The sequence below is a fragment of the Leopardus geoffroyi genome, chromosome A1 (assembly GCF_018350155.1).
Source record: "Leopardus geoffroyi isolate Oge1 chromosome A1, O.geoffroyi_Oge1_pat1.0, whole genome shotgun sequence".
NCBI lineage: Eukaryota > Metazoa > Chordata > Mammalia > Carnivora > Felidae > Leopardus > Leopardus geoffroyi.
This window is the reverse complement of record NC_059326.1, coordinates 71,625,001-71,651,689: the sequence shown is the minus strand read 5'-3', so window position 1 is coordinate 71,651,689 and position 26,689 is coordinate 71,625,001. Positions and strand designations below refer to the sequence as shown.

Genomic DNA, 26,689 nt, shown 5'->3' with positions numbered 1-26,689 from the left:
AAGGCAGGTTATCCTCCCCTGCACAGGGGCCCACTGCTAACGAATTGTTTCCTTTTCCTCTTAGGTTTTGTTTTTCCTTTTGTGAAACTGAAACCCAGATTGCTTTCCTCCATCTATGAAACTAGCTGGCACAAGGCACCCCTCCTGGCAAAAATGTCCATGAAGAGGAAGAGCATTAAAAACACGCACTAACCCATCACTTTCCACCACACAACGTAAGGAGACATGAGTACCAAGAAGCTGCCATATAAGGCTCGACAACCTCTCTAAAGTTGAAAGCTAGGTTATAAGAAATGAAATCCAAGAGTAAAAATGGCAAGAATTCAAACAATAGGATTTCAATTTTTAATTTAATTTCAAATTTATGTATTGCAGTCCCTACTTCATCGCTATAGACAGATAGACCTCATTTCAGTTAGCATTCTTCCACTTCTCACTCAATAAAGTCCCCGAAATCCACCAGTGACAGTCACATTTTAAAGAAATGTTCCAAAGAAGAGCAAAGGGTGATCTAGTTTATTTTTCTAAACCGATCATTAACTTAAGAGTCTTCCCCCGGAAGTACAAGGAGAAGAAACAGTATGTCACTAATGGCAGGAGCCTAGCTTACTCCCAAAAGGCCCGCTCTCTAGCTCAGTGTGTGCTGAGAAGAGAAAGGACAAGGCCATTGCTGGACATACGGCTGGGTCTGTCTCAGTGTGGCTGGGGACGGCAGGAAGCTCTTTAAAATCTAGAAATACATCAAAGGGCTAATGCAGATTAAGCTCTCCTCCCTTTTTCCTGAAAGGCTCACTTTTGTTCCTAATATAAAGACTTAGATATTTCTTTAGATCATAAAGCAAGTTGTACTTTTAATGATGGATTAAAAATTATAAAAGTAAAAGATAGCTTGTTCTCGCTGTTCTTTCTTTCTTTCTTTTTTTTTTTTTTAAAGTGATGAATGCAGGAAAAGACCAGTCTAGGGCAGATTCATCTCTTGCTGACCTTCAGGGACGTTGAGCAAGCCAAGAATGATGTTAGTACAAGGTCAAATGTGGATACTTTAGTCACTTTTTTGTTATTTCCATTATTAGAAACATTAGATGATAAATATATAATAGCACCTATGGTAGATAGCTTTAAAATAATACAAATTTTCACCCTAAAGAGTATAAGATAAAATAAATTTGTGCTCACTCTGGTCTTTTGAAATAGAAAAGCTTGTCATGTCAACACAATAATTATTACTGAATGGATGAACGCTCTCACAAAGAAAAAAAGTTCCCTGGGCTCCTTAGACAGCCTACTGCCCAACTAACTCTCCATGATTTGTCAATCTGTAGCTCTGTCCCCCTAGTCTAGGGAGAAAGGGAGAGAGGGAGTGCTCTTCCTATTTGCCATCAGACATTGCACTTGAATCCTTGGCCTGTTCTTTACTCCTTCCTTCGTCAACTATGACCCTGCTTCACCAACTACACGTTTTCCTCTCCATTGGCTCCTTCTGTTCAGCCTGAAAAACAAGTTTGAGTCATTCCCAGTAAGAAAACAAACTCTCCTTTGACTCTGCATCCCATCTGGTTTCTGCCTTCCCCTTCATGCCCCGCACCCCACCCTCCACCTTACCTCCCCCTGTCCTCCTCCTGTCTCCACCACGGCCACCTCCATTCTCCACCATGCCTGTGGCAGGAAGGCCGCTCTACCCCATGGACAGCTTATCTGAGGCATCCACATGTTAGATATTTCAGGGGAAAAGACAGAGTGGTACAGAGATGTTCATAATTGAATGAAGAAACACAGCAAGTCACACCAAGTTAGAGGCTCTGCATCTAAATTAGTTGTCCTTAGGATAAAGCCGCCATGGCAACTAGAAAGTTCCCAGGATGATGTCTCATAAAGGTGAACACAAGTTTAGTCCTTGGTATAAAATATATTTCCACAGTGCTGGTTAAACTTATTGAGTGAATTATACTGAGAATTATAATAACTGGCACATATGCATTCTCTCAGTTCTCACAATAGATGGGATTATTACTCTCATTTTACAAACCAGGAAACTGGGCTTAGAGAGAGCAAATAAGGCTAAGATCAAATAGCTAATAAGTGTCTGCCAGGCTTTAAACCAGGTACCTTTAATCATTACTCTGTAAATTACATTTAAAAAATTTTTTTTACTATTTATTATTTTCAGAGAGAGAACTGGGGAGGGGCAGAGAGAGAGGGAAAGAGAATCCCAAGCAGGCTCTGTGATGCCAGTGCAAAGCCTGATACAGGGCATGATCCCATGAACTGTGAGATCATAACCTGAGCTGAGATCATAATCTGAGCTGAGATCAAGAGTTGGATGCTTAACTGGCTGAGCCACTCAGGCGCCACTCTGTAATTACATTTTTAAAAGACTTTATGTTTTAGAAGTTCTTTAGGTTTAAGCAAAATAAAGTGGAAAATAGAGAGGTTTCCCATATACTTCCTGCCCCCCACATGCAGGAACTCCATCAATAAGTAAATTGCTTTCTGTATACAAACAGGTGGAAAATATATAATTGAAGTAATAATTATAAAATGCAAGGGAAATTCAAGAAAGGAAGCAAGATCTTTACATTTGTGGAAGGAGACTTAAGACCACAAAACTAAAAAATGGCTTTTACTTCAAAAAGGGAGAATAAAGTGACAATCTTCAGAATCCAAAGTCTTCATCATCTCCCTTACTCAATTTCCCTGCCCCCAAACTCAAAGGGGAACTCTGAGAACTGACCTCAAAGGCCTTTCGTTTTGCTATGAGAAGCTAAGGAAAGGTAATTTGGGTTGCATATGATGATCCCTGACCTATGATGGCCCTATAGGATTTTTTCTAATTTATGATGCCTTGAAAGTGGATATGCATTCAGGAGAAACCACACTTTGAATCTGAACTTGGACCTTTCCCAGGCTAGTAATCAGTGGCATGATTGTCTCTGGTGATGTGGGGCAGTGACGTCTCCCAGTCAGCCATGCTGGGTAATGATCACAAGGGTAAGCAGCCATACAATGACAACCCTTCTGCACCCATACGGCCACTCTGTCTTTCCTTTGGGTACAGCATTCAATAAATTAACACTTGATTATAGAACAGGCTTCGTGTCCGATGGTTTTGCCCAAATGTAGTAAGTGTTCTAGGCTCATTTAAGGTATGCTAGGCTAAGCCACAGTGCTCAGTAGGGTAGGTGTATTAAATGCATTTTCCATGCATGATATTTTCAACTGAGGATGGGTTTATCAGTATGTAACCCCATCCCCAATGGAGGAAGATCCATACTTACTACATCGGCTCATTGTATACATTAGCTGGTTGCCTCTGGATACTTATTTGTGATTTATACTCTGTCTTACATCAATTGGTCCATTTCCCCAGGACCTAGAACATTGTATGGCAAGTAATAGGCACCCAACAAATATTTGTTGAATGAGTGAATGAATGAATGAATGAATCACAAACTTCCACAGCTATGCAAAATAACAGTGGTGCATAGACAAGGACTTTTTCTTCCTGGCATCTGCTAACTTTGAACTAGTGACTCGTAAAGATACTTAATATGTTTTTCCTTCTGCACAGTATTAGCACTAATTAAATACAGTGTCAGTTATTATATCCCTTACAAACACATGTAGGTGGTCTACAGAAGAGAATTACTACCTAAATGACTAAGGAATCAAGTGTTTGAAGCTTGATATTTTCCCACTATCTTAGTTTCCAAAGCAAAATATCAATTCACAGGCAACAAGAAGAAACTGCCCAGCAATGTGCAAAAAAGATCAGTTGGCTTATATCTCAAAATGTTACAAGATACCTATTAAAAAATTATACAAGCAGCATTAACTTTCTCTTCAATGCTGACTACTCTTTCTTCCTCTCTATATAATGACTTTCCTGCACAGTATGTGCTACCATTAAAAAAAAAAAGAAAACCCTAGGGAAATGAAAGGATTTGCTTGCTTTAATATCAAAAACATTCTACATGCAGAAGGAAGACACAACAGTGCAATAGAAAATATACAATAATTAAAATCAATGTGCTTTGTTGTTTCATTAGGGTTAAGTTTGTTTTTAAACAAAACAAAACAAGACACAACTAATACACTGTTTGGGTTTTTTCTGAATCAGGAGTTCTAGTGAAAAGAAGGAATCCTACACAGAGTATTTGAAAATGAGTCCTATCTTTATACCCGCTAGGTGTCTAGAAATAAAGACAGACATCGGATATGAACTAGACCTATTGTGGTGATCATGTCACAGTGCATACAAATACTGAGTACCTGAAACTAACAATGCTGTATGTCAATTACACTTCAATAACAAAAAGATAATGACATGCTGGCAAGGATGTGGGGAAAATAAATGACTCACATATTGCTGGTGGGAATGTAAGATGGTGCAGGTGCTTTGGAAAACATCCTGGCAATTCCTCAAAAAGTTAAACATAGAGTTGCCATATGACTCAGAAACCTCTCTTGCAGATACACACTCAAGAAAAATGAAGACATATGTCCACACAAAAACTCGTACAGGAATGTTCACAGCAGCATTATTTATAGTAGCTAAAAAGAAACAACACAACATCCATCCTGAGGAACGGATAAACTGTAGTGTATCCATCCACTGGAAAATTATTCGGCAAAAAGCGAATGAACTACTGATGGTACAACAGAAATGAACCCTCTGAAAACTTGATGCCAAGTGAAAGAAGCCACTCACAAAAGATCACATATTATATGTTTTGTTTATATGCAACGTCCAGAATAAGCAAACATACACAAATAGGAAGATTAGTGGCTGCCAGGGGCTGGCAGGGCTGAAGGAGAATGGGGGTTAACTGCTAATGGGGAAAGAGCTTCTTTTTGGGGTGATGAAAATGCTCTCAAATGGACTAAGGGATTCACAGAACAGATGAAAAACCACTGAACTGTACGCTTTAAATGGGTGACTTGTGTGGAATGTGAATTACATTTCAATAAAACTTTTTTTATTAAGTAAACTCTACCCCCACCGTTGGGCTCAAACTCACAACCCCGAGATCGAGAGTTGCACGCTCACCGACTGAGCCAGCCAGGTACCCTTCAATAAAACTTTGTGTAAAAAGGCCTTATAGTCAGCCATTTGAAAATGCTCTATAAATCAAGAACTTGGCATCTCCTGGCCACAGGCAAAAGTTAAAAACAGCAATACAGGAGAGACAAGTAGTGAACACGCAAAATACTACAAGAAAAACAAAAATAGCAACATTGCAATAAACCTATTAAACAGATTGCTTCCAAGGGCTGATAACTTGGAATTATGTTGTAAGCAGGACACTGACTATACCAGTCAAAAATAACTACTTTTTACACCATAAAAGGAAGATGTGAGTCTTTAATTTGAAGATTCCACTTAAAAGTCAAATTAGCTTATTTGCATTTGAAATTGAAGAACAAAAGAGGTTTCGTTTCTAACAGTTTCAACCTATTTTAGACAGATATTTATTAAATATTTATTAAAATGCTTTAGTTTGAAATAATGCTATAGGCACCAGAAAGAAAACAAATATGAGCAATTCAATTCTATACCTTCTGTTCAATAAAACTCGCTTCTCCGTGGCAGGTGGTACAGAGAAGTCTACCCAGGGGGTTAATCAAAATTCCCTTAGAATAATTGAAAAGCATCTGCATTTTTCCCCAGAAACCACAAAAAAGTCACAGTAAGCAGAACATATAATCTTGATTATTAGCACTGAGCCTGTGCCAGCACAATGTGCTGTCCCCCCAAATTAAGTGACAGGACACAGTATCATTGTGTGATAAGCCAGCGATGTCTCCCCCAGAAGAGACTGAGAAACCCAAGAAAATCAAAAGACGATGATAATAAGTTGCATGTGTGATGTTTTGCTACCATAGCAAAGCAAACCCCATATTGTGACAAATATAATCATTCTCAGGGCAGGCTGGTGCTGGGGAAGACCTCAGGGGTCACGAACTCCAACCTTTCATTTTACAACAAAGAAAACAGAGGTTTGGGAAGGTCACACAATCAGTTTAAAGCATTTATGGGGCTAAAATGAGATCTTTCAGGGCTCTTTCCATGAACTATTTTTTCTGAGTGTATGTACTATGGGGGCCTGGTTGGGGGGGGACCCAAGAAATGGAAAATTCTTAGGAACTTCCGAGAGCTGCATGTGTGAAACTCCACACATAAGTGCTAAAACTAACTGTTGGTGAAAGTGCATCACCAAAGAGTTTGGGGGCACTCAAAATTCCAACCAAAGTTCTCTGTGTGTCGCCCTAAGGAAGCAGGACTATCATTCCACAGTCTGGCTCCATGACAATAGTTTCAGTAGCTGCAGGTTGGTCACCTGCAAGAGCCACGTGGGAACATGAAGAGCATGTTCTCTGAGGCCCAGAGAAGATGAGGTGGGCATTAAAGGGTGTTCCTGCTGCAAGTCAGAAGCGATTCTGTCAGAGGTGCCTCTGGGGCTCAGTCGGTTAAGTGTCCGACTCTTGGTTTCGGTTCAGGTCATGATCTCACAGTTTGTGGGTTCAAGTGCCTCATCGGTCTCTGTTCTGACAGTGTGGGGCCTGCTTTGGGATTATTTCTCCCTCTCCCTCTGCCCCTCCCCTGTTTGTGCTCGCTCGCGCTTGCTCTATGTCAAAATAAACAAATAAAAGGAAAAAAAGAAGTGATTCTGTGAGATTTCAGCATAGCATAAGTGCACTAGGTCTCTCTCTGCTCTGACAACCCACATTAGTTTTGAAATAATCTGCCTAACCAGCCTTCCTAATTATTCTGATACCATCATTCACCTGGTGTTCTGAAGAACACATTTAAAGATTTGGTCACAGGAAGAAATATTCCTCACCTCAAATTAATAACCACATACTGTGGTTTAGTTGCCGTGAGTTCCGTTGGATGTGATTATTTCCAGGTTCTATGTGTATTAATCGTGAGGGTTTTCCCTCCTACTTCTTATACTGTTTTGACATCTTTGAGACCCTACAGACCTGGGGAGTGACTGCCCTTCCCAGGGCTGGCTAACTCCTGAAGATAGGGAGGAACTTACCTGGGAATATGCCTTTCCTATGCAAGCTAACTACACTCACCCAAGCCATTATTTCCCATGCCCTAAATCATCCCAGGGCCAGGTATCAGACAACCAGAGACCACTTGTTAAAGTCCAAAGCCCAATGAAAAGCCAACTAGCAGTCCTAAGTCACTTAGACTGCCCTACGTTGCCTTTCCTGTGCAAACCCCAATAAAGGCTCCTCCTGTCCATGTTTCCCCCTTGGCTCCTTTTTGCCTCCTGACAAACCCTGGTGCTTCTGCAGTGGCCCCGTGTGGTGTGGGGCACTCCCTTCTCATGGAAAATGTTAAGTCATTCTTTCAATGGCATTAACCTCTGCGGCAACACTCAATTACCTCTATAAATTAAAAACCTGTAGGTACATTTCAGAACACCCCGCAAAGTAAATACCAAATCTGCAGAACCACCAAAGGCTAGAATGCAGCCACAGGGTGTAGGGGCGCCGAAGTGTGAGGTCAGGAAGCTCCTACCTGGGCCCCACTCTCACCCGCTCACAACCCTGCCTTCAAACCACAAGAGCCGCCGTTGGGAAGATACAGGCTTTGTGGAAAGCTCAGACACGCTGTGTGCACACATGGAGCACACAGCATGTATTTATATAGGTTTATTTTCAACAAATTGATAAACTGATACCACAACATCTAATTGATCTTTTACTCTGAGCAGCTGTGGCATTAACAGAGCTGATTCAACAAGAAAACTCTACTGATGGGCAAGCCTGAGATGTAAGATGTTTGGTTTTTTTTTGAAATGAAATTTAGATACAATCAATATAAAAAACAGTATCAAAGTCCTTTGGATCATAACTGCAGACACTGGTTAAGAGAAAACTTCATTTAGAGGAATGACATGTTGGTCAAAAGTCTGTGAAGACACAAAATGCAGAGAGGATCATCAAATTAGGACAAAATAGCAAAACAATACGTGTGACATATATGTGTCTGGGGCCCAGTTCTTTGCTAATATGATCAAGATGTCAGCAAGTCCATCGATTCACAAATAAGACTGAAAAGGGTGGGGCAGCTGCAGACTACCTGTCCAGGGGACACTTAAGTCTGCAGAACAGTAGAGAGCTTTGAGGACAGTTGGAGAGACGGTCACAGGTAATTACATGCTGTTCCATAGTTATTGTCTAGACTCCAGCTCAACCTCGACACTGCTGATATTTCGGGTTGGATAATTCCTTTACAGGAGCTGTCTTGTTTACTGTAGGATATTTAGAAATATCCCTGGTGATGCCTCCAATAACTTTTAGGAAATCTACCCACTAGATTCCAGTAGCAGCCCACCACTTGCAATAACCAAAGTGTCTCCAGACATTGCCAAGTGTCCTGTAAGAAGCAAAATGGCCCAGGGCTCAGAACTGCCAGTCTAGACTTGCAATACTGCGAAATACTGCCAGGCACCTGTATTTCAAAAACTACCCATGTTATTCCTAAAATCCTTTGAGGGGGCTCATAGTTTGGTTGAACAAAGCAGTGGGAGGTAGAAAAAGAAGGGTCAAATACTCAAATAAGGACAATTAACTTTTTACCACACACTTTTAACATGTATTCCACAATCTAATTACCTTCAATATCATCTAAAGTTTTTCTCACCTTCAAATTGAAAGATTTTTTTTTTAAGTCTATTGATGTATTTTGAGAGAGACTGAGTGAGCAAGCGCAAGCAGGGTAGGGGCATTAGGGAGATAGAGAATCTCACGCAGTTTCCGCACTCCCAGAGCGGAACCTGATTCAGGGCCCAAACCTACAACTATGAGATCATGACCTGAGCCGAAATCAAGATATGGACGCTTAACCAATAGGCATCCCAAGAAAAAAGACTTTAAATCAAACTGAAATTTTAATCTATTTTTAGAATCTGGAATGATTACTTGGATAAATACTACCTTTTGTAAAAAGAACATTCCTTCCGTGAATACAAAGTAACTTGTGAGGAAGCAGAGGAGCCTGAAGCTTTTATACTCTATCCCATTAAGTGGCTGGTCCCTAAGTTCAAACACTTAAAAGGAGGGTTGGGGCACCTGGATGGCTCAGTGGATATGACCTCACCTGTAAAAAGGGGTTTCTGCTGATGATTTCAAACAGTTGTGGGAACTGAGGTGACAAATGTAAAGCATTGGGCACACTGTAGGCATTCAAGGAGCACTGTCTCCTTGGTCTAGTTTCGTGAGCAACTGAGACAGGAAAGGGTTGGGTGAGGTCTGGGACACGGTGTACATTCAGGGTGACTGTTAAAACCTAGGCAACTAATCATTTCCCTGTGCTTCAATGAGGCAGGGGTTCTATTTCAAACAAGGGCACTTCACAGTTTCCCGTGTCCCCTGACCTCACGGTAATTACCTAGGGTAATTAACACTGATACCTTAGCAATTACCTTAGCTGTCCCCCACAAGCTTGAGAATTTACATCCATACACACACCCGTGCCAGCTTGGGAAAGCCCCCTCTCAGAAACACATACCTGAGATACTGACTATACTATTTGCCTCTCACATGTCCTGCTGGGCACCATGCCCATATACCGCCCACACGTGGGGGCAAGTACAACAAAACATTAAAGAGCTATGCAATTATATGCTAGCCAAAAAGAATAACAACAAAAAATTTTTGCAGAGCCCACTGTGAGGTGATGCTGTAACACACTCTACATGGCACATCTTACCAGGAAGGTTTTACAGGACTTTTACAAAATGGAAGGCCAAACAAAGAGCAGCAGCTTCTGAGATAAAATATTACCTGTACCCTCTCCCTGTCGACTCTGCATGTGAGGATCTTTGGTAAACTCTTCTTGGTAAACGGTAGAAAGGATCCAAACAAATAGAATGCAGTTATGCAGACGAGAGCTTTCATGAACAGTTGTCCTCATTAGATCTAGATTATGATCCAATACGAGGAAGACTATGAAGGAGCAGTCCTCATACCCACCTCCAACAGCTAACAGTTAAAAATGCCACTAAAGCAAAAATCAAACAAGAGGCTAGCTAAAGTTTGTTGTCATTTTCTGTGCCTAAGGCATTTGAGTAGGTCAAGATGTATGTAAGATTGTAAACTTCAGGCCACTGAGGAGTATTACATCTGCTTTAGAGACTTCGTGTCTCCAACATGAAACTTATTAGTGAAAGGGGAAAGAAAACTCTGAAACTCCAACTGTTGCTTGTAGTTTAAAGCCAGTGGTTCTCAGCTGGGGGGTGGGGGTGGGGCAGATTTTGCCCCCTTCTCACCCCCAGGACCACATGGCAATGTCTGGACACAATTCTGGTTGTGATACTGGGGGAGGTGCTGTGGCATCTAGTGGATAGAGACCTGGGATGCTGCTAAAGGTCCCATATAGCACAGCACAATCTCCTACAACAAAGAATTCTCTTGTCCAAAATGTCATTACTGCCAAGGTTGAAAAACCCCACTCTAGGCCCAAAATAAAAATGATTACTGTCTAATGGCTATAAAACTTAAGAGATACAGTTGATACTACAGATTTAATTATACTGTGGTTCCTATTGTCCCTTCCTGGTTACAAAAATATATATGTGTTATAAGTACATACACTAATCAATTCAAGTTATCAAATGTGTATCCTACACTCTCATTATAATAGGAAACATCCAGAATACTGCTCTTATGCTTGACTCAACACCAGTAATTTAATGTGTGTTGGGTATCCATTTCCTCAACTAGAGACTAATTCTACCATTAAGTGTCAAATTAGATTCTAAATCCTAATCCTGGTGTATTTTACACTGATTTCTATCAATGCAGATCTCTAAGTCTTACCTGAGACCTACAGAATGAGCTTTGCTGAGAAAGCAGCCTGGGAATTTGCATTTTTTAGCAAGGTTTCCCAGTGATTCTCATACATGCTCAAGTTTGACAACCACTGACTTTGCATCTATGAGAAAAGAGATGTCATTTCCAAATCATTCTTACATAAGTTAAATAGCAACAATCAAATAATTTATAAATACGAAATCAGCAACATATTGCACTATGCCACAGTGGCTTTAAAGGGGCTACCTGAAATAATATCTCTTCAAAGTGGGTCTGGTATAAGAAAGAAGGCCCTGGTTGAATATCTGACTCTTGACTTCTCGCTCAGGTCATGATCTCATGGTTTGTAAGACTGAGCCCGAAGTCGGGCGCTACGCTAACAGTGTGGAACCTACTTGGGATCCTCTCTCTCTGTGCCCCTCCCCCATGCTCTATCTCAAAATAAATAAACAAACATAAGAAAGAAAGAAAGAAAGAAAGAAAGAAAGAAAGAAAGAAAGAAAGAAGAAACCTCATAAGCACCATCATAAAATTCCCTGTATCAGAAGTATTTTGTCTTGCAAACTCAAGATTTACCCAGTCAAGACTGTTCTTGGTAAAACATACTTACTCTTCAGGTTGATGTTCTTAAATGTCTGGCTGCCACAAGGTATAGGTTCACATACATGCTTTATACTTGGCATTAAATGACAACACATTAACTGTGAGAGGAGGTCATAACCATAAGATGAACAAAAACCAGACTTTCCAAATTAAAGAGAAATATTTTTCTTCTGAATTTTTCTGGGACTGAGCACCAAATATAATCTCATCTGGAGATTACACATTCAGATGAGAACATGTCCCCAAGCAAGCAAGAAAAAGGAAAAAAAAGTGCAAAGCAAAATGAAGCAAAGGGAAAGTGTATTAAATGTTGGGGTTGAGGGCTAGAGTAATAGCTGAGCCACTGTATGTCAAGCACCTATTATTTTCGGGCATTTGACAAACACTTCCTTATTCAACCCTCCCCAGTTCCACAAAGGAGATATTCTGCTGATGAAAAATACCAAGGACCAGAGAGGTTAAGTATCTTGATCAAATTCACAAAGCTAGTCAGTGGGAGATCTGGGATTCAGACTCAGGGAATCAAGGTTTATGCAGCATTCCTCCACTCATGAGCCCGGCCCATCCCAATATCCACTAACATCCTGGTAGTGGTTTGTGGAAATTGCTTGTGAACATATAACTCAGTAATAGCAAATATTTTTAATTGACATTTCAGAGTGCTGTGTGTCTTATTTTTACAACGACGTCTAAACTGCTGTATGGCTTACTTGTCTCAGAAATGGAATGGAATCAAATAAGCATTCTAAAACCCTAAAGCATCATACAAATGTAAGGCATTATGTTATTCATTAAAATTAATTTTATTTTGAGGATCTCTGACAGATGGCAGCAGGATTTTGAGATACTCTGAAATAATTAGTGACATGCTAGGATACTGTGAAATCATGACTGAGGTTACACTAAATTGGCTTCTAATAGCCACATATAATATAAATGATTTGGACAAGAGATAACGTCATTTTAACAATGATATTAGAGAGGCTCCGAGCCTCCTCCCTAGATGTGGGCATTTCCCAGGGGTCCGTTCTGGGCCTTTCCTCTACTTCTCTATCGTCCCATTGGACAATCTCAGCTACTGGAGGCTTCAGATCTCACCTCTGCATGTTGACCAAGCACCAATTTACATGCTCACCCTTAACCTTTTTCCTGATCTCCAGACCAGAAATGTCCCTGATATCAGAGATGTTTCCCTGGCATTTCAAACTTAAAACAGTCAAAAATCCAATTCATTATCTCTCCCATCTTTTCTCTAATATAATTCCTCTCTTCTTCCTGTTTTTCTCCCTCAGGTAATTGTATCATTCTTCACATCCAGAAACCTCAGAATCATCTTCAACTCTGTCTAATACACATAACTGGACACCGGGTCCTCCAGAGGAAGCTCTCAAACCCACCCTCTTCTTCATGTGCTCCCCCAAGTTCTCTCTAAAATCAGAACAAAATAGGAGCACCTGGGTGGCTCAGTTAGTTAAGCATCTGACTCCGGCTCAGGTCATGATCTCGTGGTCCGCAGGTTTGAGCACTGCATCAGGCTCTGTGCTGACAGCTCAGAGCCTGGAACCTGCTTCGGATTCTGTGTCTCCCTCCCTCTCTGCCTCTCCCCCACTTCCCCCGCCTCTCAAAAATAAACATTAACAAAAAATTTTAAATCAGAACAAAACAAACCACACCTCTTCTTTCAAATCCTTCGAAGTCCAGAGAATAAAGTCCAACCGCCTTAGCAGGCCTCTGCATCATCAAGCTCCTGCCTAGTTTCACCTCCCATACAGACCTCTGCCCCCTGCCTGGCACCCTCACCAGCCAACCTGCCCTTCCTTAAACATCTGGACACCCTCAGCCTCTGTACCTTCATTTATTTTACACTATTTGTTTTCTCTACTATCATCACAGAGCACAGCTTCTGAACATGCCATCTCGCTTTCTGTATAGAAAAAAGAAAAGAAAAGAAAAGAAAAGAAAAGAAAAGAAAAGAAAAGAAAAGAAAAGAAAAAAAGAAAAGCTAACAGATATGTGATTTCTGCTACCACATCAGCCTGTACATAACCCATCTCAGCACTTACCACATACTCATGATACCAGTGTGTCTGTTTTTATAAATCTGAAGCCAATATACAGTGTAAGGGCAGAAACCAGATCACATCATCCAGCAAACTTCCTAGCACATGGTGCAGCAGGCAGTCCATGATTTCTCTAAAAGTTTTGTTCAAAAGGCATCACATCATGGGATATTAATAATTGCACTTTCATATGATATACAGCATGTCAATCTCAAAAGGCCAGAAAAGTAAGCTTAGCTACATCCCAAAGGTTTGTTTTTATTTTTTAATGGTTATTATTTATTTTTGAGAGACAGACAGAGTGCGTGCAGGACAGGGGCAGAGAGACGGGGAAACACAGAATCCGAAGCAGGCTCCAGGCTCTGAGCTGTCAGCACAGAGCCCAACACGGGGCTCGAACCCACAAACCGTGAGATCATGACCTGAGCCAAAGTTGGATGCTTAACCAACTGGGCCACCCAGGCACCCCTCAAAGGTTTATTTATGGTTGGTTACATAGTACACAGAAAGCACGTTACCACAAAAACAACGTTCAAGAATGAGATTGCATTGAAAGCCCATCTCAAAAAATCTTGTTTTAGTGACATTTTGGCTGAGATTTTGCGTATGGGGGGAATGGCAAGACAGAATGCTATGGAATTACTTTTTCACAGTATGGTAAAATGCATCTAGAGAACAGAACGACTTCATCAACCCTCCATAAAATGTCTGCTCTGCGGCCTCTGTCTGATCTCTGTGGCTGGACAGGCTAAGGATAAGGAAAAAGGAGAACGTGACCCAGTGGGGAAGGAGCCCTGTCTGGATGGGGCGGGAGTGGCCCTGTGAAGTCTCTGTGGCTAGACACTTCCCAGCTCCCCCCCAGTTTCCCCCATCCAAGGAAATCGGAACGGGCGCAGCTGGGTGAGGTGAGCAAACTTCAGGGGGTGCAATTCAGGTAAGAGGAGGTGGGCACAAGTGGAAAGCCTAAGCCAGCAGCACTTGGTGTGACGGCAGAGGCAGGCATGGACGAGCACACACAAAACCCCCCAGTAAGCCATCGTTCACTCCCGAAACCCCACTAGTAGAGAGAAGGGGATGGGCTACAGAAGGGAGAAAAGGCAGATGGAGTTAGAGAGGAGTCAGGCATGATGTAAATAGAGGAACTGCCTACGAATTTGTAAGGTATACAATACTGAACGAGTTCCCTGGAAGTTTATTTTTGGAAGACAATAATAACCCAAACCGTATGACATCATTCACTTCTCCAGAGTACTAAGAAAAACAATAACATAGTTTTTTTTTCATTTTCCGATTATTTGGAGTTCAAACAAATGGGAGTTTACTCTATCAAAATTCAATATCCATATGTGAGTTTTCAGAAGTAGAACTTTTTGATGATGTTCATACATCTATAAATATGAATAATGCAGACTGTGGATCCTATGATATCAGATGACAAGACACAGCCTAAGCCTCAGCTCTTGCTAATTAAACGAATCAATTAAGAGACTACAGTTGCAACCGCATAGCTGCTGTTCTATAGTAGCAATAACAACCCCACGGGGAGGTCTTTTACTACATTAAAATGCTGTCCTCCACAACTCCATCTGATATTATTAGAAACAGTTATTTGTGTCTTGCTGTCATATTAGTAGCAAAGGCAAATTATAGAAATATGCAGACCAGAATGGTCCCAGTATGAGATCAGGTTGGGTTTTCAGCCTCCAAGGGAACATCGCTGAAATTCCAAAGTTCCCCAAAGTTCTTTAATGGAACTGATAAATCTACCAGCACAGCATCCATTTAGAAAGTAGGTAAGGGTCACATATTTACATACTTTCCTGCTAAGCTGATACAATTCAACTAGATGAATTATCATATTAAGTTTACCCTCCTGAGTTAAACTGATGGAGTTCAAAATTGTTTTCGATGGTTGTCATTAATCGCTGTTACTTCGTAAACGCTTACTTTGAAATCTAATTGTGCTAGTGTATCAAGGGTCATATTAATAGCCTTCTTAATGGTAAATCTTTGTAAAACATGTTTATTCTACTGATGTTATCACTCAAGCTTTCAAGGCTAATAAGAAATAAAGTATATTTATTATCAATAAAAACTTAATTTAAATGCACAATTTGAGATTTAAATTAGCTTTAAGAACTTCACCATGATTTGGTTTCATTAAGATCTCTGGCTAAGCTTCAAAGACATACAATCTGATAGTTCCTGAAGAGGCCTTGGGTAAGTGCCAGTAGCACACTGTACCCTGAAGAAGCTGCTCATTGTACCCTGAGCTTGTTTTTGCTTTTGGACAATGTGCATTATTTTCACAAGAAAAAAAAATTAGTCTTGGTGAGATACGTTTGACATCCTATTATAGTACTTAAAAAATAATAGCACTTTAAAAATTAAACGTTAACAATGATTACAATACAAAACTGTGGAATAAAATGGTAATTTGTGCGTTCCTAAGAACAGTATCAAAATATTCATCCTTATTGTAAAGCAGTCAAGTAAGGAATTCTGGTTAAGTGAAACATTGGACAAGAGTCTTCTGTTTCTTCGTGTGCTGATACTGTCTGGTATATACAAACTCACAGCTTCACCAAAGACATGCAAACAAAACAAACAAAACTCAGACAGATTACAATTTGAAATAGGCATATATACCTTGGAAAAATTCCAGGATACGTAGCTTACCAAGTAAGTGTATGTTACGGATTATATATTTGTGTCCCACCCCAAATCCATACGTTGAAGCCCTAACAACCCCCAATATAATGTTACTTGGATGCGGGGGCATCTGGGAGGCAGTCAGGATTGGATGATATCAGGAGAGTGAGGCCCTCATGATGGGATTAGTCCCTTATAAAAGGGAAAAAAGATGAGTCACTGTATTGTACACCTGAAATGATTATAACACTGCATATTAATTAACTGGAATGAAAATAAAAACTTTAAAAAAATTAAAGTGAAATAAATAAAAGAGAAGAAAGCCCAGAAAACTCTCTCTGCCATGTGAGAATACAGCTAATAAGGCAGACACCTGTAAGTCAGGTAGAGGGCCCTCACCAGGAAATGAATCTGCTAGCATTTTGATGTTGAACTTCCCAGCCTCCAGAACTGTGAAAAATGTGTGTTGTTTAAACCACCCAGTCTAAGGTATTTTGTCACAGTTGTACTTAGCAGTTATGGCCATAACTGGATTATACAGTTGAGTAATTTGCTTTTTTTTTTTTAATTTTTTTAAAAGTTTATTGAGAGAGAGCAAGTGCAGGGGGGAGGGGCAGAGAGAGACAGGGAAGGAAAGAGAGGGAGGGAGAGAGGGAGGGAGAGAGAGAGAGAGAGAGGGAGAGAGAGAGGGAGAGAGAGAGGGGGAGAGAGAGAGAGAGAGAGAGAGAGAGAGAGAGGGAGGGAGACAGACAGACAGACAGGGAGAGAGGGAGAGAGAATCTCAAGCAGGATCACACTCAGTGTGAAGCCTGATGCGAGGCTCAACCCCATGAACTGTGAGATCATGACCTGAGTCTAAACCAAAGGTCGGACGCTTAACTGACTGAGCACCCAGACGTCCCGTGAAGCAATTTGTTTTTAAGGAACTCTGATAGTGAACAACTTAACTTAAAAGTTAGAGACACCTGGTTTTGTGTCCTGTTTCTACCAGTTATTAGCACTGAATAGTCATTTAACCTGCCTGTGCTCATTTTGTCTTCTGAAAATCAGGCATACTCTTCATCAGCGTCCCACATGTTTAAATGTGAGACATAGGTGATGATAATAGGTAAGAAAATACTCAGGAAATTAAATGGCAGTACTCAAGTCAGTTATTAGTAAGATCTAGACCTAAGGAACAATGCTCTGTTTATAAAATATATTTTTAGGCACATTGCCTGAATTAGTTTTCAACTTTTCATACACATCAAATACGCTTTCGTGCCTGTCTATATGGAGTGTATACTGGGCTGAACACTGCTATCCAAAACGGCACATCCAACTGATATTTCAGAATGTGACCTCAGTGGTAAGGGGGGTCTTTGCAAATGTAATTAGTTCAGAAGAGGTCTTACTGTAAGGGTGGGTCCTAAATCCAATGACTGGTGCCGTCAGATGTCTGTGACCGAATATACACAGGCCCGAGGTAGAGAGCCATGTGAGGACAGAAGCAGGGACCGGAACAATGCAGGTCTAAGCCACCAAACAGCAAGTGCTTCCCAACTACCAGAAGCTGCGCAAGAGCCATGAACCTGATTCCCTTGGGAGAGCCTCCGGAAGGAGCCAGCCCTGCCTACACCTTGATTTCACATTTCTCATCTCCCAAACTCTTAGAGAACACATTTCTGTTGTTTTAAGCCACCCCGTTTGTGGCAACCTGTTGAGGGCAAGCTTATGAAACTAACAACTGTCCTATATCCTACTTTTTGGGGATGGTTAATGAAACTAATAGATACCAAAGGTTAAAATGTGGATGGTCTGAATTTGTATGTACATTCAAGTCAAAGAGGCTGCATCTCTGAATCATAGAGGCACAAATTTCATCTCTCAACGCCCTTCACTAATTCAGAAGAGTTTGCCTTTCATTACATAAAAATACTACTACTTAACAATTTTTAAATCAAGTTCAAACAGTAACAGAAAGGAGAGACCTTACTCTTAGCTTTAAAGTTGAAGAGCCAAAGGCTTTAAAGTGGACTAAATCCACCGTATCTCCAATCTCTACCTTTTATATGAATCTGAATCTATGTGAGTGGGCGTGGGGCTCTATGAACAAGAAGAGAGTCCTTTAAGTTCCAAGGCTGTGTGTCAGGATAAGCTAGGTTAGGCTTTAGAAATAACGGAAATCTTAGTCCGTGGAAGGCTGAGGGGACAGTGCCCAGCTCCCATCTTCCTCAGGGACACGTGCTGCTAGGACTCAACAACCAAGCATACAGCTTGGTGGACATGGTAGAACCCAGAAAGCTCACACCTGCTCTTGTCACTCCCCGACCAGAAGTGAGGACCTCTCTGTGAGGAGACTATTCTCCATGGGTCTCTCGTGCTTCTCCACTTCTTGTGAGTACGGCACTGACTGTCTTTTGTTCTGGACTATTTTTCAAGGCTGTTTGCATAGCAATGTCTCCCTCAGAACAAAGGAAGGCATGCTCCCTGCCCATACAGACACTCGGGGTTCTCTGAACTAAACTCAGGCTCCTCTGCTATAACACACAACCCACTGTGCAAGCAGGTATCCCCCTGCCCTCATCACACTGCCCTGTGGGAACTGGAGCTCAAGGAAATGGTGCAAAAATAATGATATTCTGGCTATTGTTATTGTTGTAATAAACCATCCATCTCAGACCCTGGAGTCTCGCCTCTTCCATCAGCATACATGACTATAATGGGTTAATCTTCAAATAGGGTAAAACCTCAGACCCTCCATTGTTCTTGACAGTCGCTTCCATTCATAGCTCATAGTCAGAACTAGTCATGTGGTCCAACCCAATCCTTCTGCCTTATTACTGAAAATGCAAATGACATAAATCGACTAAATTCATGCACTTATACAGTCTCACTCCACAGAAAGATGGGCAGAAGGTTTAAGCGGTACTTTACAGAGGAATAGACTTAATGGTCAATAAACATAAAGGAGCAATATATCCAGAAAAATATGTCCTACTTCATTAATAATCAGGATGTTAATTAAAACCACAATGAAGACACTACAGACACTGGCAGAAATTAAGAAGTCTGATAATATCAAGTACTAGTGAATACGTGGAACAGAGTGAATTCATTCACTGCATACTCCATGCACATCAACCCTAACAAAGCTTTTGCATACGTGCAAAGCAGGATACGTGCACTCATGGACATAAATGCTTACAGCAGCACTGAGTTACAGCAAAAACACTGGAGACCACCCGGGGGTCCATCAACAGTCGAGGTGGGCCTCACAAACAACACAGAACCAAATAACCATGCCATAGATGATTATAGAATATAATCCCATGCATTTTGAGCTTAAAAGCATGCAAAACTAAGCTGTATGATATTTAGGGGTGCATATATGTGGAAAACTTTAAAAAAAAAGAGTGATAAAAATCAAAAAGTTCTCTGTAAAGGGGGAGAAAGGGTATCTAGTAGGATTGAGAAGGAGCCCACAGTGAACTTCCAAGAAAAATTTTTTTGTTGTTTTCAGAAAAACTCTGGTGGGTGTACATTTGTTTTATCTTTATGCTTTGTAGCTTACAAATATTTTTTATAACATTTATTTTTGAGAGAGTGAGAGAGAGAGAGAGAGCAGGGGAGGGGCAGAGAGAGAAGGGGACAGAGGACTGAAAGTGGGCTCTGTGCTGACAGCAGAAAGCCTGATGCGGGGCTTGAACTCACTAACCATGAGATCATGACCTGAGCAGAAGTCACACGCTTAACTGACTGAGCCACCCAGATACCCCAACAAATATTTTACAAATGTCCTTTTACACATACTTACAAATATTTAAAATATATAATAGATATATAAATAGTAAATATTATATAAACTAACAAAATCTAATTTTAATGAGATTTATTTTGCTGGACATGAAAATAACAAAATGGTATTTTTTAAAATTCAAAGTGTATATAAAAAAAAGGAATGAAATTAATTATTTTGAAGTCTGTACCTTCCCTGAGTTGAAACAGTAACATTTTTGAAGTTTATCATTGCAACAAAGTACTTCTTAGTCTAAAATTAAACTCTTACTTGGGCACCTCCTGGCTCAGTCAGTGAAGCATCTGACTTCCGCTCAGGTCGTGATCTCACCTCACCGTTAGTGAGTTCAAGCCCCACATCAGGCTCTCTGCTCTCGGTGGAGAGCCCACTTTGGACCTTCAGACTCCCTCTCTCTCTGCCCTTACCCCCTGCTCATAATTTCTGTCTCTCCCTCTCTCCCCGTCTCTTCTCTTCTCTTTCTCTCTCTCTCTCTCCTTCCTCCTCCTTTCTCTGTCAAAAATAAACATTAAAAAATAAATAAAATTAAGCTCTTTCTAAAAAACTCATAAAATTAAACTCTGAAGGTCATGTTTATCAATATTCAAAAGCCAACTTCTATGGAAAATTCCACAGGTATTCTCACAAAGGCAAAACAAAGACAGATGTGTATTGGGAAAGTCCTCCTTTTACCATGTGACCTGCTAATGCTCTTGCTCCTGGAGTGCAAGCTTTGGAACCTGCTTCTGCTTTAGAAAATTAGGACTGAAGCAGCACAACCTAGCTAGAAATCACCTGGAAAGTACTCTGTATCTGTCCTATTAGTCCCACTATCTCCAAACCCTTTCTTTCCCTCTTCCATCCTGGTCTATTATTGCTAATAGAGAAATGCATTGTAAACAAACTACACTGGCCATCCCAACCCAGGCGATGCAGAATTTTAGAGTGCTTAGAAACTGCACTAGAAATTGACGTTCCTTCTCCATACAAGCTGTATAGACAACGCGGACAGATGTTTGGGGAGGTTGTGGCTGTTTAGGGGCACGTGCGTATGTTTTAGGTGCCTGGAGTGGATGAAACTAAATGAGGTAAAGGGCATTTGCTGATGGGAAGAGCACTGGGCACAGCGGAAAACCCGAGCATGCTTGCCTGCTCTACGTACCAACTGGCTGTGACACCTTGGGCAAAACAAGCTGTCTTTTCTGATGCAAGTTCCTGATCTGAGGAAGGGGGATTCACTCTAAGGTCCCAAAGTCCCCTACACTTTTCCATTTCTCCATTTGTTTCTGTATTTGCTTTCTTCCCATTTCTTTCTTAAGCCCCTAATCCTTAGGTCTCATGCCTGTCAATCTCATGAATTCGCTCGACAAGTACTTACTGGGTGCCCACTGTTCACTAGGGTGCTGTTCTGAGTGCTGGGTGGAGAGTGGAGAGCAGAACAGACCAGAGCCCTCTGCTCATGGGGCTTATCATAACCAGTTTTTAAAAGTAAAACATTAAAGTACGTCAAATAGTGATAACTGCTAGAGAAAAAGAACAAAGTGGAGGAAAGGTGGTCAAAATTTTATACAGTGTGACCCGGAAGCCATCCCTGAGGTGGTGGCTGCTGTGTAAAAAGACATGAAGAAAGTGAGGGAATCTCCTGTGCAGGTATGTGGGGGCAGACAGTCCTGGCAGAGGAAAGGCAGCTGAGACCCTGAGGTGTGTGCCCAACATGTTTGAAGAAGAGTGACAAGACCAACTAACTGGATTTATATTTCAAAAGATCACATTAATGGGGCACCTGGGTGGCTCCGTTGGGTAAGTGTCCCACTCTTGGTTTCGGCTCAGGTCACGACCTCACGGTCCGTGGGATCCAGTCCTGCACCAGGCTCTGGGCTGACAGCGTGGAGCCTGCTTGGATTCTCTCTTTCTCCCTCTGCCTCTCTCTCCCCAGCTCATGTGCACACTCCCTCTCTCTCAAAATAAATAAATAAACTAAAACACACACACACACACACACACACACACACACACACGTCTCACATTAATGGTTAAATTAAAACAGGCTAAGGACCAGAGGCAGAGGTGGGAAGACCGGTGACTGCAGTAATTCAGACAGGAGATGATGAGAGCTTTGGTCAGGATTGGGGCAGCTCATGTAGCCATTTTCGAGATAGGAAAAAATTGCAAGAGAAATGTTTTGGTTTTGTTTGTGGGTCTTGCGTGTTGACAGCTCAGTGTTCTGTGTGTGAGCGCTGAGAAATCGATTAGAATCCAAGGAGAGTTATCAAGTAGCAGCAACAGAAAAAGTGCCCTTTCCAGCACGAACACTGAGGTACAGAAAGACCTCCACAGAATACATTCTAGGAAAGATGCCCATGAGTTATTGCTGCATGAGAAGACGTGTAATTCCTTTTCTGGAAGAATATAGGTGTATTTCATTCTATTGTGCTTTGGTTTACTGCATGCTGCAGATACTGTTTCTTTTTTTACAAACTGAAGGTTTGTAGCAACCCCGCATCAAGTGAGTCTATCAGTGCCATTCTTCCAACAGCACTTGCTCACTTCCTGTCTCCATGTCACATTTTGATAAGTCTTACAATATTTCAACTTTTTCATTATGACTGTATTTCAGTATTACTGTATTGTTGTAACCTATGACTGGTGAGTGATTACAACTCACTGAAAGCTCAGATGATGATTAGCATTTTATAGCAATATAGTATTTTTATTTTTAAATAGTTTATTTATTTATTTTTAGTAATCTCTACACCCAGCATGGGGCTCAAACTTACAACTCTGACATCAAGAGTCACATGTCTGAGCTCTTCTGTCTGAGCCAGCCAGGAACCCCTAGGAATACAGTGTTTGAAAATTAAGTTACGTGCATTGTTTTTTAATTATTATTAAAAAAAATTTTTTTAATGTTTATTTCTTTTTAAGAGAGAGACAGAGCACGAGTGGGGAATACGCAGAGAGAGAGGGAAACACAGAATTCAAAGCAGGTTCCAGGCTCCGAGCTGTCAGCACAGAGCCTGACGTGGAGCTTGAACCCACAAACCGTGAGATTATGACCTGAGCCAAAGTTGGAAGCTTAACCAACTGAGCCACCCAGGCGCCCCTGTGCATTTTTTTTTAATATAATGCTTTGCATACTTAAGAGACTATTCTATAGTGTAAACATAACTTTTATATGTACTGGGAAACCAAAAAATTCATTTGACTCGCTGTATTGTGACATAAGCGTTCTTGCTGTAGTATGGAACCAAACCCACAACAGCTCCAAGGTATGCCTGCATATCTACTGTTAATAATGAAAATACACTAGGAGATGGCATGTATACTTCTGTGATAGTGAATTTTATGTGTCAGCTTGGCTAGGCCACAGTATCCAGATTTTTGGCCAAACATTATTCTAGATGTTTCTATGAAGTTATTTTTAGATTAACATTTAAATCAGTAGATCTTGAGTAAAGCAGATTACACCTCATAATCTGGTTGGGTAACATTCAATCAACTGAAGAAAAAGGACTGACCTCCCAAGCAAGAAGGAATCCTGCAAGCACATGGTCTTTGTACTTGAACTCCAACCATTTCCTGGCCTACTGTGCAGGTTTTGGACTTAACCCCTCTTCCTCTCTCTACACACACACACACACACACACACACACACACACACACACACTCCTGGTTCTGTTTCTTTGGAGAACCCTAATACAATTTCTTAGGACATGCATTGAAATAATATTTAAATTTTTAAATTAAAAAAAAGCATGAAATAACTTATCAGAAAAAATAACTATAAATCGCAGGTGCTACACTTAAAATTTATGTAACATAAGTCAAATGCCTATGCATATACTACTACATATGCTTTGATACGTAAACTTTACTGTGTCTCTATATATAAACTATAAATGCACATTATTAGTAATGTCCTTCCTATCTCCATGACTACAAAAGCACTTATCCTTTGATCCACGCCACAGGCCTCTCCTCTGATATTCTCAATAAACTCACAGAGCAAACAGAACTATCCAATGTGAATTTACAACCTGAACAAGGTACCCAAAACTATGAACAGACATTTTACAGATTATAAATGATACCTAGCAAATGAATACATGGAGAAACATTCGAATACATAAGGAGTAAACAGAAATGCTAATTAAAATAAATAAGTTACCTTTTTTAACAGTTAAATTATTTTGAAAATTATAATACTACTAATGATATGATTATTATGCTCGTTACTTTTACATTAAAAGTAAAAATAGTAACTGTAAATTGCTTTCCATAGATAAAGCTCAATGCTTTTAAAAATCATAACTACTACTAGTGAGAGTGCAAAGTGGTATGCTGACACATGACGAAGGGCATTCTAAAGAGATATGAGGTAACTGATAATGTGTACTAAGCCATAAAATTATTCATGGTTTTGATTCTATTCACTTAAAATTTTTTTAATGCTTATTTATTTTTGAGAGAGAGGGAGAGTATGAGTGGGAGAGGGGCAGAGAGAGACAGAGAGGAAGAGAGAATCCAAAGCAAGCTCTGCACGGACAACACAGAGCCCAATGTGGAGCTCAAACTCACAAACCGTGAGATCATGACCTGAGCCAAAGTCAGATGCTTTTCCAACTGAGCCACACGGGCACGCCATGATTTTATTTAGAATGAGATATATTTCATACATTTCTGAACATGCTTGAAAATAATTCAAAATGTCAAAAAAGCAAAACTCATTAAGTTGTTCATTAGAACACCATTCATAATGGCAAAAACGAGGAGTAATTTAAATACCTAACAATTGGGATTCATGGATAAGAAAATATGTCACACCTACTCATCAGAATGTTAAACACAGCTCCAGTAAAATGATGCTGATATTTTCTAGCAATATGGAAAATGATTAATAGGATCTTAAGTGAAAAAAATCAAGATCCAAAATTATGTCTCAGTTCCCTTAGAAATGTGTACTTGAAAGGACCTGATAGAGAAAGCTAGAAGGAAAACTAAAGAGAAAAAAGCCATGGTCACTATTTTCAAAAGCATCTTAAATAATATGTTCTTATTTTTATAATAAAAACAGAGAGAAAATATTCAGTAGAAAAAAAGCACTTGAAATACTCAACAAAGTTCAAATAATAATTAAAAAAAACACCTTTTCTCTCTAAAAAGAAATAGCTAAAACTATTCTATCACGGAAACGTGACGAACACATTAAAGAATGCATTTTCTTATACAAAGATACCTCATTTAATAGTAAAATAAAACCATGATGAAGGCAAGTTCAAATACATGGGCTAAAGCTATTTGAACGCTTTTGATTCTCTGTAAATTAAATGATTATACAAAGTAATAATTCTTTCATACTTACCACTGTGCCAAGAAACTGAATGCTCATGTTTCCACCTGCTTCTCGAGAAAGACACTGGAAAAAAAGAAGTATAAAATGAATTTGCATCCACACAAAAATGTGTACACGAATGTTTGTAGCAGCATTGTTCTGAATAGCCAAATAACCCAATGTCCATCAACCAGTACACAGATAAACAAAACATGGTATTTTCATACAATGGAACATTATTCGGCAATAGAAAGGAATGCAGTACTGATACATGCTACAACAGAAATCAGTCACAAAGGACCACATGTTCTACAATTCCATTTAACATGGAATGTCCAGAACGACCAAATCCACAGAGACAGGAAGCAGATGAGCAGTTTGCCTGTTCTTTGCAGAAGATCCGCAGCTACCCCAGAGACTTTCCGGTCATCACAACTTCCTCGGTTACGATAGGTTGCCTAAGAATACACCAAATATCACATCTTTTCTTTGGGGTAAATTACACCACTGGTCAAGGAAAGGACTCAAAGAATTTTTTGATGACCCAAGAAATTAGGGGGAAAAAAGTGAAACTTGGGGCTTCACGGACCTGTCAACAATTAGGAATGAAAGTAATGAAGACATGCATAAACTCTGGTTGCCCTACTGAAAAAAGAGACATGCTTATAACTTTAGAGCAGAATGCCAAATGGCAGAGATTGCCAAGGCCAAGTCTGGAAGAGTTAGAAAGGGTGGCAGATTCCACGGATGCATTAAAGTTGTCTGGGAAAGAGAAGATGCCCCTAAGGCTTCTTCAGACTGCTCCAGAAAAAACTAGACCTCATGCTTGGACAAGAGACATCTTCGATGGGCACCTGGGTGGCTCAGTTGTTTAAACGTCCAGTTTCAGCTCAGGTCATGATCTCACAGTTCATGGGTTTGAGCCCATGTCGGGCTTTCTGCTGTTAGCACAGAACCCGCTTCATATCCTCTGTCCCCCTCTCTCTGCCCTTCCCCCACCTGCACTCTCTCTCCCTCTCTCAAAAATAAAACATTAAAAAAGACAGCCAGACAGACAGACATCTTTGGAAGAATCATCTGTCACAAGTTCAAGAAGTGAAATTTGTACCTAACAAATTATTCTTTGCAATGCTTTATGTGGGACATTTTGACAGACTGAGACTCAAGAAGTAAGCCCACGTTAAAGCCAGGAAGAAAAGTTTAGGGAAATAAAGTAACAAAAAAATTCTTCAGTAAGAGTTTCCACATCTTTCCAAAGCCCACAAGTCAAGTCTTATCTAATAAATCTGAACTCTTAACTTACCATTTTTTCTTGGATAACAGTCTATATACAAAAGTAAATATATGTTAAGGGGTTTCATAAAGAACTTATGTTTCCAGTCAAATGACAATTTACTTATCGATTGGTCTAAGTATTTTTATGCCACGCTAATT

General features: G+C 40.3%; 1 protein-coding gene across 8 annotated transcripts in view; it reads right to left on the bottom strand.

The window, feature by feature from the left end:
* The window catches only part of PCCA (propionyl-CoA carboxylase subunit alpha), a 416,136-nt gene that overhangs the window by 46,362 nt on the left and 343,085 nt on the right, over positions 1-26,689 (bottom strand). For all 8 annotated transcript variants that reach the window (XM_045481124.1, XM_045481160.1, XM_045481139.1 and 5 more), the window contains one exon: positions 25,286-25,339. In XM_045481124.1, the coding sequence (XP_045337080.1) occupies positions 25,286-25,339 (54 nt within the window). The remainder of the gene's footprint in view (positions 1-25,285; positions 25,340-26,689) is intronic.